This window comes from Oncorhynchus mykiss, chromosome 16 (genome assembly GCF_013265735.2).
Source record: "Oncorhynchus mykiss isolate Arlee chromosome 16, USDA_OmykA_1.1, whole genome shotgun sequence".
NCBI classification, from domain to species: Eukaryota; Metazoa; Chordata; class Actinopteri; order Salmoniformes; family Salmonidae; genus Oncorhynchus; species Oncorhynchus mykiss.
Genome location: NC_048580.1, coordinates 13090819 through 13103455, shown reverse-complemented (window position 1 = coordinate 13103455; position 12637 = coordinate 13090819). Strand labels below are relative to the sequence as shown.

The following is a 12637-nucleotide window of genomic DNA, read 5'->3' as shown; positions in this document are numbered from 1 at the left end:
ATTAGCACACAGTCTTCTCCATTATTACTGTGTTTAGCAAATCAATCAGTGCTTGAGAAAGGGGCCGTGCTGTTTACCCAAGACGCTGACATTGATCTTTAGCGATATGTGCATGCTAGAGCAGCCTTGGGGGAGGAGGGGAGTGAGTCGTGAGGAGTTGACTACAGACAGGACAGCACTATAGTCCTTGTGGTTAAATGGTTTTAAGTGGATTACAGGCTTTGATGTGGAGGAGGTTGTATGCTAAGTGGACTTTCATATCTGCTTTAAACAAAACACCATGTCCCTCACATTAAGGCTAATTATTGGTTATACGGGAGATGTCAGGACTCCTCTCTCTCTCTCTCTCTCTCTCTCTCTCTCTCTCTCTCTCTCTCTCTCAAACACACAGGACGCACACAAACACACGCATCTTTCTTTTTCCTTCTCAGCCACACATGGGTACACATACAGTACCTGCTTGGACTTTGCCCAATAATCTTTAGCACCAATCAGTGCTCAATTCATCGCCAGAGCCTTCCAGCTACTGAGCCAAAGAGAGCAGACTGGTCAGCAGAGTGAATGTCTAATTTCGCCGGAGCTAGTTTGGCAGTTGGCATGAGCAGTCTGACCAGCTCTAAGCTACTTTACACAGCCTTTGTTTTTCCTGGCATCTCTCCTAATCTGTGGAATGTCTTGGCTGGGTTGTGATAAACTGAGGCCTTAAATGCCTATGGCATTTATATTTCCCCCTAGTCTTTGTTCTGTGCAGACATTTCCGGTGAGATTGACAACCATAACCTTTCCTCCGGGCTGCTCTCTCACTGGTTGTTGATTGGCGTCGGTGAAGGCACGGTCTACTAAGGCTCAAATTGATCTCTGGAGCATGGCTGTGCCTGGCTCAATCTAGCCGGCATCAATGCCCACTTTCACTGCCTCTGTCTATGTTTCTCTCTCTCTCTCTGTCTCTCTCTCTCTGTCTCTCTCTAAGGCAATGCATCTCAGTGCTAGAGGCTTCCGACAGACACCCTTGTTCAATTCCAGGCTGTATCACAACCGGCCATGATCAGGAGTCCCATAGGGCAATTGGCCCAGCGTCGTCCGGGTTTGCCCGGTGTAGGCCGTCATTGTAAATAAGAATTTGTTCTTAACTGACTTGCCGATGTTAAATAAAAACATATTTCCCTGTCTAGTACCCTCCCTCGAAGCTCATAGTAGGTATAAAATGTTTGATGTGGGATATGTTTCTCTCTCCCTGCCATGATATGACATCCGATCTCTAGAAAGCTCTCCTCTCATTTCACTGGGAGGTATCTGGTGATATAGCAGCTGTGGTCTATAGTGTACTGTAGATGTTTCCATCTCCCTGCCATGATACGTGCTAATTGGCTTGAAGAATGGCATCCTGCTCTCTCGTTGGGAGGTAGCGCCTTACACATATCAGCTGTGTACCGAAGCATTGAAATGAATGTGTAAGGCTAGGTGGGTGGTCGGCTAGCAACAACTGTGACGTATTCTGTGTGAAATGGCCACCTCAGCCTAAGCCTTTTGAATCCCAGCATGTTCTTGTGAAGTCCAGGGAATTGTTGCCTCGTCCATGAGCAGTGGGGGAAATCACAGCTGTTCTCCCTGGTCTGTCTATTAGAGGGCTCATTTGTTACACTGGGCTGGATATTCCCCTCTCATTCTTCCCTCTCTCCGTCTCCCTTTTCCCCTCTGTCACCAGATAGTTCTGTCAAATCCCCTAGAAGAATACACCTGGTCTCACTGGTAGGGTCCATGGAAACAGTCTGGACTGGACAGCTCAGGGCAGCCAGCTGATTGCATGGAAGATGGGGTATCAGATGGGGGTGTCTGGGTATCCTATGACACATGGAGGAATGTTTCTTCCATGTCTATAATTTAACAGATTTGCTGCTAGAAATGTGTTCATTTGCCATTAGAAATGTGTTCATAATGCAATGCTCTAGAATGCCACTCAAGCCAATCACAAGCAAGTATTCAACAATGCCATGGTATGCATAACCATATTGAATTCATGTCAATTAATGTTGTATGCTGTATGGTATTACTAGCAAGGTGTTCGCTCGGCCACCCTTTCGTTATGAAATCATCTGGGCATCCCCCATTCAGTGATGCGATATACACTACATGCAGTTACATGCATCCACCAATAAGAACTTAGTCTAATAGTCTTCGGAAGTGGTCTCATGGTATATTTGTCTCTTACTGATATCTTGCAGTTGATGCTCTTTAGGGATAACAATTTACTGGTACTCTAGGCTCAGGAAAACCTACAATAGATAGCCTCTTTCAGCAATGTGTTGTAGCTCTAATGTACCATCCCCTCTGTGTTGATGGACAGTGTGTTATTAACCCTTTCACCTCACTGTAATTATCATGCTGCACAGCTGCTGGATGTGACCTTTCACAAGCATCATTTAGGAGAAGACCCTCTCTCTCCCTCAGACTAATATCAGTTGAGCTAGTGCCAGACTGGTGTGTGTGTGTGTGTGTGTGTGTGTGTGTGTGTGTGTGTGTGTGTGTGTGTGTGTGTGTGCGTTTAAGAGAGTGTGTGGACGTTTTCACAGGTGGATCGCAGGTCATTATAGATACCACTGACACAGATTAAAGTGATTGGGGGAAGACTTCTTCAGGTTACGGTGAAGGGGATTCCAATGACAGCATATGTAACGGATGTGAAACGGCTAGCTTAGTTAGCGTAGGCGCTAAATAGCGTTTCAATCAGTGACGTCACCTGCTCTGAGACCTTGAAGTAGTAGTTCCCCTTGCTCTGCAAGGGCCGTGGCTTTTGTGGAGCGATGGGTAACGATGCTTCGTGGGTGTCAGTTGTTGATGTGTGCAGAAGGTCCCTGGTTCGCGCCCGGGTATGGGCGAGGGGATGGTTTAAATTTTTACTGTTACACATAGATAACTGTAGAGATTACGATCATGACAATTTACAATTTATAGGATGTGTTGAATGCTATGTTTGTAATTCCGCATTCACATTTTTCGACAACATTATTCCCTTAAGGCTAAATCTAACTAGAATTTAACGTGAATATTACTTTTTGAATGAACAGTGACTTACGTCCAAGAGTGAGGAATGTGGGTATACTTTTGACTGATGTGTTGTCACTTTGTGTCCCCACAGCGAGGACATCAGGACGGCTAATGTGATCGCTGCTGAAGCTGTCACCTGCCTGGTCATTGACAGAGAGTAAGTAGTTTCAAGATTTATTTGTTACACACACACACAAGTAAAGTGAACTGCTTAACTTCCATGCCCTTCCCAACAGTAGGGTCGTAAAGGGAGGGTTGTTACTGGAAACTTAAAGTAAAGATTACCAATAAACTACCAGCATTTTGGTATCTTAGAGTATCTTTTTCATTAATAAGGCTATTTTCTCTAGAAACTCATGTACAATATGGACAATACGATTTTTGAAAAAAAGTTATTCAAGTATAAATTACTAGAGATATAAACAGATTGGCATAGATTTTCTGTGAATCACTGAAGATTCTGGTAACTTTGGTAAATTACTGAAAGCTTTGCATCCCTTCCCAACAGTGCAGTATTGAATATCTAAATAGAGCAGTAGCCTGTAGGGTAGTAGTAGTAGCTTGTAGAGTAGTAGTAGTAGTAGTAGCCTGTAGAATAGTAGCCTGTAGGGTAGTAGTAGAAGCCTGTAGACTAGTAGTCTGTAGGGTAGTAGTAGTAGCTTGTAGAGTAGTAGTAGTAGTAGCCTGTAGAATAGTATAATTAACCTGTAGAGTAGTAGTAGTAGCCTTTAGAGTAGTAGCATGTAGCGTAGTAGCCTGTAGAGTGGCAGTATTACCCTGTAGTGTAGTAGCTTTTAGGGTAGTAGTAGTAGCCTGTAGATTGGTAGTAGTATCCGGTGGAGTAGTAGCCTGCAGAGTTGTAGCCTGTATAGTAGCAGTAGTAGCCTGTAGAGTAGTAGCTTTTAGGGTAGTAGTAGTAGCCTGTAGAGTAGTAGTAGTAGCCTGTAGAGCAGTAGCATGTAACGTAGTAGCCTGTAGCGTAGTAGCCTGTAGGGTAGTAGTAGTAGCTTGTAGAGTAGTAGTAGTAGTAGCCTATAGAATAGTGGTAGAAGCCTGTAGAGTAGTAATTGACTGTAGAGTAGTAGCCTATAGAATAGTGGTAGAAGCCTGTAGAGTAGTAATTGACTGTAGAGTTGTAGCCTGTAGGGTAGAGTAGTAGCCTGTAGAATAGTAGTATTCGCCTGTATGGTAGTAGCCTGTGAAATAGTAGTAGTAGCCTGTAGAGTAGTGGCCTATAGTGTAGTAGTGGCCTGTAGAGTAGTAGCCTGTATGGTAGTAGTAGTAGCCTGTAGAGTGGTAGCCTGTATGGTAGTAGCCTGTAGGGTAGTAGTCTGTAGAGTTGTAGCTTATGGAGTAGTAGAGTAGTAATATTAGACTGTAGGGTAGTAGCCTGTAGAGTTGTATCCTTTATGGTCGTAGTAGTGACCAGTAGGGTAGTAGCCTGTAGAGTTGTATCCTTTATGGTCGTAGTAGTGACCTGTAGAGTAGTAGCCTGTAGAGTTGTAGCTTATGGAGTAGTAGAGTAGTAGTTGTATTCTGTAGAGTATTAGCCTGTAGAGTAGTAGTAGTAGTAGCTTGTAGACTAGTAATAGCAGACTGTGGTGTAGTAGTCTGTCGGGTAGTAATATTAGACTGTAGAGTAGTAGTAGTAGCCTGTAGGGTATTAGTGTTAGCCTGTAGGGTATTAGTGTTAGCCTGTAGGGTATTAGTGTTAGCCTGTAGGGTATTAGTGTTAGCCTGTAGGGTATTAGTGTTAGCCTGTAGGGTATTAGTGTTAGCCTGTAGGGTATTAGTGTTAGCCTGTAAGGTATTAGTGTTAGCCTGTAGGGTATTAGTGTTAGCCTGTAAGGTATTAGTGTTAGCCTGTAGGGTATTAGTGTTAGCCTGTAGGGTATTAGTGTTAGCCTGTAGGGTATTAGTGTTAGCCTGTAAGGTATTAGTGTTAGCCTGTAGGGTATTAGTGTTAGCCTGTAGGGTATTAGTGTTAGCCTGTAGGGTATTAGTGTTAGCCTGTAGGGTATTAGTGTTAGCCTGTAGGGTATTAGTGTTAGCCTGTAAGGTATTAGTGTTAGCCTGTAGGGTATTAGTGTTAGCCTGTAGGGTATTAGTGTTAGCCTGTAGGGTATTAGTGTTAGCCTGTAAGGTATTAGTGTTAGCCTGTAGGGTATTAGTGTTAGCCTGTAGGGTATTAGTGTTAGCCTGTAGGGTATTAGTGTTAGCCTGTAAGGTATTAGTGTTAGCCTGTAGGGTATTAGTGTTAGCCTGTAGGGTATTAGTGTTAGCCTGTAGGGTATTAGTGTTAGCCTGTAGGGTATTAGTGTTAGCCTGTAGGGTAGTAGCCTGTAGAGTAGTTGCCTGTAGGGTAGTAGCCTGTAAAGTAGTAGCCTGCAGAGTCATTGCCTGTTGAGTAGTAGTAGAGTTGTAGCCTGTAGAGTGGTAGTAGTACCCTGTAGTGTAGTAGCCTGTAGAGTAGTGGTAGTAGACTGTAGAGTAGTAGCCTGTAGAGTAGTGTCCTGTAGGGTAGTAGTAGCCTGTAGAGTAGTAGCCTGTAAAGTAGTAGCCTGCAGAGTAGTAGGTTAGTAGTAGTAGCCTGTAGTGTAGTACCCTGTACAGTAGTAGCCTATATGTTAGTAGTAGTAGCCTGTAGGGTATTAGTGTTAGCCTGTAGGGTAGTAGCCTGTAGAGTAGTTGCCTGTAGGGTAGTAGCTTGTAAAGTAGTAGCCTGCAGAGTAGTAGCCGTTAGGGTTGTAGCCTCTATGGTAGTAGCAGTAGCCTTTAGGGTACCCTAGGGCCTGTATGGTAGTAGCATGTGGAGTGGTTGCCTGTAGGGTAGTAGCCTGTGGAGTAGTAGCTTATGGAGTAGTAGAGTAGTAGTCTGTAGAGTTGTATCCTTTATGGTCGTAGTAGTGGCCTGTAGATTAGTAGTCTATAGAGTTGTAGCCTGTAGAGTAGTAGTCTGTAGAGTTGTAGCCTGTCAGGGTAGTAGCCTGTAGAGTTGTATCCTTTATGGTCGTAGTAGTGACCTGTAGAGTAGTAGTCTGTAGAGTTGTAGCCTGTAGGTTAGTAGCCTGTGGAGTTGTATCCTTTATGGTCGTAGTAGTGACCTGTAGAGTAGTAGTAGTATTCTGTTGAGTAGTAGCCATTAGAGTAGTAGCTTGTAGAGTAGTTGTATTATCTTGTAGAGTTGTAGCCTTTGGGGTAGAAGTGGTAGCCTGTAGGGTAGTAGTAGTAGCCTGTAGAGTTGTAGCCTGTATGGTAGTAGTAGTGACCTGTAGAGTTGTAGTCTGTAGAGCTGTTTCCTGTAGAGTAGTATTAGTAGCCTGTAGCGTAGTAGTAGAAGCCTGTAGAGTAGTAGCCTGTAGGGTAGTAGTAGTAGTAGCCTGTAGGGTAGTAGCCTGCAGGTTAGTTGAAGTAGCTAGCAGAGTAGTAGCCTGTAGAGTAGTAGTAGTAGCCTGTAGAGTAGTAGCCTGTGGATTAGGATCCTGTAGGGTAGTAGTTGTATCTGTAGCGTAGTAGTAGTAGCCTGTAGGGTAGTGGCCTGAATTTTTTATTTTATTTCCCCTCATTTAACCAGGAAGGGCTCATTGAGATTTGAAATCTGTTTTTCTCGAGCTTCCTGGTCAAGATAGTCTGCACCAAGTCATTACACAATTATAGACAGACAAGATTAAAAACTACAGGTAATCTAATAAAAAAACAGAGAATTCACAAGAGTATAACAAAATCCTAAAACAGTTAATTAATAACATTGACAGGTCAGGGAATCAGCCTTAAAATCCTTCATCAATGATTAAAAACACCAATCGTGACAAGTTCTTCCAGTTTAAAATTATTTTGTAAGGCGTTCCAAGCCGATGGCGCAGAGTACAATAAAGCCCTTTCGTCAAATTCAGTCCGGACATTTGGAACAGTTAGCAGGATAAAGTCCTGGAAATGTAGAGAGTACCCACCACATTTATGAACAATAAAAATGTCCCCCCAAAATGGTAGTAAACACAAAATGGCATTGTAAATAGAAGAATCCCAGTGACTGAGCCTACAAGTGCACTTTATTTACCAGACAACCCAGGTATATAAAGTGCAGTGATGCTTAAGGGTTTTGAAGTTTAAAATACATCTCAATGCTCCATGGTAAAGGGTGTCAATTGATCTCATAGTCTAGTAAAGGCATAAATGTAGCTGATACTAGCCTCCTTCTGGCTTCAAAAGAAAAACAGGCCTTATTCCTAAAATAAAATCCCAATTTCAGCTTCAATTTTTTTGTAAATTGTTGAATATGCAATTTAAAAGAGAGGTTGTCATCAATTAAAATGCCAAGATATTTATATGAGATTACAGTGTCAATCTCATTGCCCTGACGGGTAGTAATAGGTAAAAGGTTCAGAGGTCTATTTCTTGCTTTAGAAAACACCATTATTTTAGTTTAGTCAGTATTGAGGTTAAGCTTCCATTGACACAAGGTATGTTGAACAGTATAAAAAGCAGTTTGCAAGTTCTGGAAAGCTTTTGTGAGAGACGAGACACAACAATAAAAAAAATTATCATCAACATGAAAGTGAAGTTGTACATTTTGCACATTTTTGTCTAAATTATTATAATAAATAGTGAATAAGATGGGACCAAGTACAGAGCCCTGGGGCACACCATTACAGACAGACAATTTAACAGACACGAGCCCATAAAATTGAGTGCCGTGAGTTCTATCAGACAGATAGTTAGCAAACCATGCAACTGCATGCTCTGACAGACCTACGCTCGACAATCTCTGCCTCAGTATAGCATGATCAAATGTATCAAAAGATTTAGAGAGATCAATAAAATGTGAGACACAGTGCTGTTTTTTGTCAAGGGATTCAGTGATATCAGTTAAAACCTTCATGGCTGCTGTAATTGTGCTATGCTTCTTCCTGAAGTCCGATTGGTACATTGAAAAAATAGTTACTATATAAAACTCTTTTAGCTGTTCACTAACAAGGGTTTCAAGTATTTTCGCCAGGGGTGACAGCTTTGAGATTGGCCTATAATTATTTAAAAGAGTTGGATCTCCCCCTTTTCAAAGTGCCCTTTTAAAAGTGGTAAGACAAATGCTGATTTACAGATCTTTGGAATTTCATTACATTCCAGGGTTAGATTGAACAGATATGTAAGTGGTTCAGCTGTGGAATCAGCTGCCAGTTTTAAAAAGCAGGGATCAAGAAGATCAGGACCTGCAGGCTTTCTCTGATCTAAGGATTTCAGGGCTTTATGTACTTCTTGCACTGAGAATGACAAAAAGCTACATGTTTGACCAGCTCTCACTGGTTCATCCACACAGGGCTGTACAGAGACAGAGGACACTGACTCAAACAGCCTACCAGATGATACAAAGTGCTCATTGTAACAATTCAGCATTTCAGTTTTGTCATACAGTATACAGCAACAGAGTCCTTCAATACACATGACGGTAATTCATTAACATTACTGTTACCAGACATTGACTTAATAGCCTTTCAATACGTTCTAGGGTCAATCAGGTTATCAGTGGTAACAGACATAAAATATTCAGACTTGGCCTTCCTGAGAAAAGAATAACACTTGTTTTCGGAACTGCCTAAAAAAGAAGCCAATCAGTATCAAAACATAATTTCCTTGCTTTAGCCCAGGCTAGACTACGTTTGTGAATAATACAAGACAGCTCAGACGAAAACCATGGATTATCTCTCCCTTTAACTCTGAACCTGTGGAATGGGGCATGTTTGTTTACTGCTTGGAAAAAAACATAATGAAAGAATTTCCTGGCAGTTTCCACATCAGGAATAAACTCAATCTAGCTCCAGTCAAACTAAAACAAATCATGAAAGAAAGCCTGCTCATTAAAACTCTTAAAATTCCTCTTATGAAGAAAGCGTGGGTTTGTCTTAGGAACCTTAGTATTTCTAACAGCAACAACAGCACAATGGTCACTTAAATCATTACAAAAAACACCAGAAGACTTATGTGATACATTTGTCAATATAAATTCAATCAGGGTAGATTTCTCTGGACATTTAAGATTTGTGCGAGCGGGTGAGTTAATCAACTGGGTAAGATTCATAGAATTACAAAACATTTTAAAATCATCAGACACCGGCTTCAACCAACACCAGTTGAGTTCACCAATCAAGATAATTTCACTGTAAAGAAGTTTAGACATAAGGTTCATCAGAGAAGAAAATGCATCACCGAGAGCAAAAGGGGGTTTAACAGCCTATCACAGTTATAGAGAGGCCCTTTGAAACCTCAAGATTCAAAGCAAAACATTTCAACTGTTTACAAATAGTTACAGACTTTGCCACACTTACAAGGAATTTAGATATAATTTAGATATCATTTACATATATAGCCACACCCCCACCTTTCTTAACTCGATCAGTGCGATACACATTGTAACCATTTATACAAATATTCTTATCAAGAACAGACTTGCTGAGTCAGGTTTCAGAAAACACAATTACATCAGCATCAGTGTATTTAGCCCAAGTCCTAATCCCATCAATTTTTGACAACAGGCTACTTACTAAAACCAGATCTAGATTTAAAATCAGAGGAGGGTTGGAGACATTGCACATCAGGGCCAGGGATTTAGGTTGCACTTTACCATGATATCAACATTAAATTAAAGGTTAAATAACAAATAAAAAAATATCAACAAAAGAAGAATAAGTAGGTACCTCTGTTTAATAACCTTGCACGGCTTCTCTTTTTTTAGAGACCTACTGCAAGCGAATTCTACAAGTGAGTTTCCAGACAATACAAAACAGTCATTTGAAACCATTAGACTTTGTTAGTGACACAAGTTCGTACTGTACACATCATCATAGATCTGGGGCGGCAGGTAGCCTAGTGGATCGAATCCCTGATCTGACAAGGTACAATTCCGTCATTCTGCCCCTGAACAAGGCAGTTAACCCACCTGTTCCCCGGTAGGCCGTCATTGTAAATAAGAATTTGTTCTTAACTGACTTGCCTAGTTAAATAAAGGATAAATAAAATCACAAATGCATCGGCACTTGGACAAGTGGACTGTGTGGAAAAGAGCGAGTTACCGCAGACAAAATGTGACAAAATGTCTAATAGATGGGAGAGCACATTGTCGCTGTGGCTGTGTGAGTACATCGGACAATGTTCATTTTCTCCAGAGTTCAGTAAAGTCAGTGAACAAAGCAATACCCCGAAAATGGACATTTTCTCTGAGAGATGTAAGAAATAGAGGCCAAGGAAAGGTAAGGGGAGAGCAGGACTGTGTGAATGTATGAGTGTGTGCACGTGTGAGTAGATTGGGTGTGGGGGTCGATTGAGAGAACGTGTTGGGGATTGTTGAGCTGCCTCTGACAGCCAAGCGGAGAGCTGAGGATTGAACCCAGGCCATCCAGAGAGAGGGTTACTTTGGTAAACTTCAAGTAAAGAAGTGCAAATAGCGGAAAAAATATGTGCCCGAGTTGAAGGAGACCAACGATCTTTACACCAGCAAAACAAAATTGTTTGTACTACACAGCAAGGAAATTGTGGATTTGCTCCACCGTAAATGAGTAGGTTATTAGTCGGTTAAAATCTACTAGTCACAGACAAAAAACTTGACATGCTGCCATCTTGGATCTTACGATAGGGTTTTTCTGTAGGGTAGTAGGGTAGTAGTAGTAGCCTGTAGAGTAGGAGCCTGTTGGGTAGGAGCCTGTAGAGTAGGAGCCCGTAGAGTAGAAGCCCGTAGGGTAGTAGACAGTAGAGTAGTAGCCTGTAGGGTAGTAGTAGTAGCCTAAATGGTAGTAGTAGTAGCCCAAAGACTAGTAGCCTGTAGGGTAATAGCCTGTAGACGTGTAGCCTGTAGAGTAGTAGCCTGTAGAGTAGGAGCCTGTAGAGTAGGAGCCTGTAGAGTAGAAGCCCGTAGGGTAGTAGACAGTAGAGTAGTAGCCTGTGCGCGGGTTGTTGATTAACCCTTTACTGCCATGAAATAAACAATGTATTGCAGAGCATTACTTCATCATACTGATTAATGGTTAACAGTAGCGTGACTATAGGATCAGTATCTTTTAGGAAGATTATTGATCCATATTATTGGTTACAGATAATTAATCACTGATCAATACTATGCCAGTTATTCCTAATCAGAACAAATACCTTCACCACATTGAAAAGGTGGCTTCACCTTTTACAATTAAAACATCATATAAAGGACACTGAAAAGGTTCCTGTTTTGAATGACACCCAGCTTTGTAAAACAGTGGGACTGGGGATGGAGTGCTGTGCACAGCATGGTAGCCTGAGCCTGTACCTCCTCACAGACCCAGCAGCACTCGCTGTGTGTGGTCTGGGTCTCTGTGTGTCTCTGTCTCGGTCTGTGTAGCTCAGAGCCAGAGGCAAGGCTAAAAAAAAGGCAATCCCAGCACAGCAGACAAGCACTGGAGAAAAGAGTGGACCATTCACCTTTCTCTCTGCAGGAAAGCCACCATTCATTTTATCACGTTGGACGGCTGAAAGCTTTATGGCCAAGGCCATTAGAGAGGGCTTGTTTTGGCTGCCACACTGTGCTCCCTCTGTCGTCATGCCGTTGTCGTGCACATAATGATGTGATCGCTGTGGTGTGGTGGGATTCCTGGAGCGTGTCTGAAATAACACCCTATTCCAAAAAAAGAAGGAACTGTATTATGAAGCCAAGATCAATGATGGACAGAACGATGGAAATAGTACTTCATATGAAATGATGGGCAGAAAGACCAATTCAACTCCGTATTTCATCCAATCAGATGGCTTATTCTTCACCTAACCATTTCATGTTGCCAATTATTTTAATGATTAGTGGGAAAACTTAGGCAGGACATGCCAGCAACGAACAGTGAGCCATCGTATTCATGCATAAAACCATGAAAAATAATGAAAGAAAAGCATTGTAAGTTTGAATTTTGTAAAATTAGTGTGGAAGAGGTGGACTAGTATTGTTATCAATCAATAATGACAAACCTCCTGGCGTTGACAACTTACATGGAAAGCTAGTGAGGAGGGTAGACTCTGAGTCTAAAAACCCTATCCTATACTGTATGTCATATGTTTAATATGAGTATAGAGGAAAGTTTTTTTCTTCAGGCCTGGAGGAAAGCCAAAGTCATTCTGCTACCCAAGAATGTTGAAGCGGCCTTTACTGGTTCTAACAGCTGACCTATCAGCTCGCTGCCAGGTCTTAGCAAACTGTTGGAAGAAATTGTGTTTGACCAAATACAATGCTGTTTCTCTGAACACAAATTAACAACAGACTTTCAGCATGCTTATAGAGAAGGGCAGTCAACTGACAGACATTACTGATGATTGGTTGAAAGAAATTGATAATAACAAGATTGCGGTACCTGTAGTGTTAGATTTCAGTGCTGGCTTTGATTTTATTGACCATAACCTGTTGTTGAAAAACGTATGTCTTGTAGCTTTTCAACTTCAGCTCTGAATCCATGATATGGCAATCTATCCAATAGAACACAGAGGGTTTTCTTTAATGGAAGATTCTCTAATGTTAAACATGTGAAGTGTGGTGTACTGCAGGGCAGCTCTCTTGGCCCTCTACTCTTTTTTATTTTTACCAATGACCTGT

General features: G+C 41.8%; 1 protein-coding gene across 4 annotated transcripts in view; it reads left to right on the top strand.

Annotated features, from left to right (window-relative positions):
• The window catches only part of LOC110491369 (cGMP-dependent protein kinase 1), a 184477-nt gene that overhangs the window by 140026 nt on the left and 31814 nt on the right, over window positions 1-12637 (top strand). For all 4 annotated transcript variants that reach the window (XM_021564757.2, XM_021564758.2, XM_021564754.2 and 1 more), the window contains exon 8: window positions 3137-3202. In XM_021564757.2, the coding sequence (XP_021420432.1) occupies window positions 3137-3202 (66 nt within the window). The remainder of the gene's footprint in view (window positions 1-3136; window positions 3203-12637) is intronic.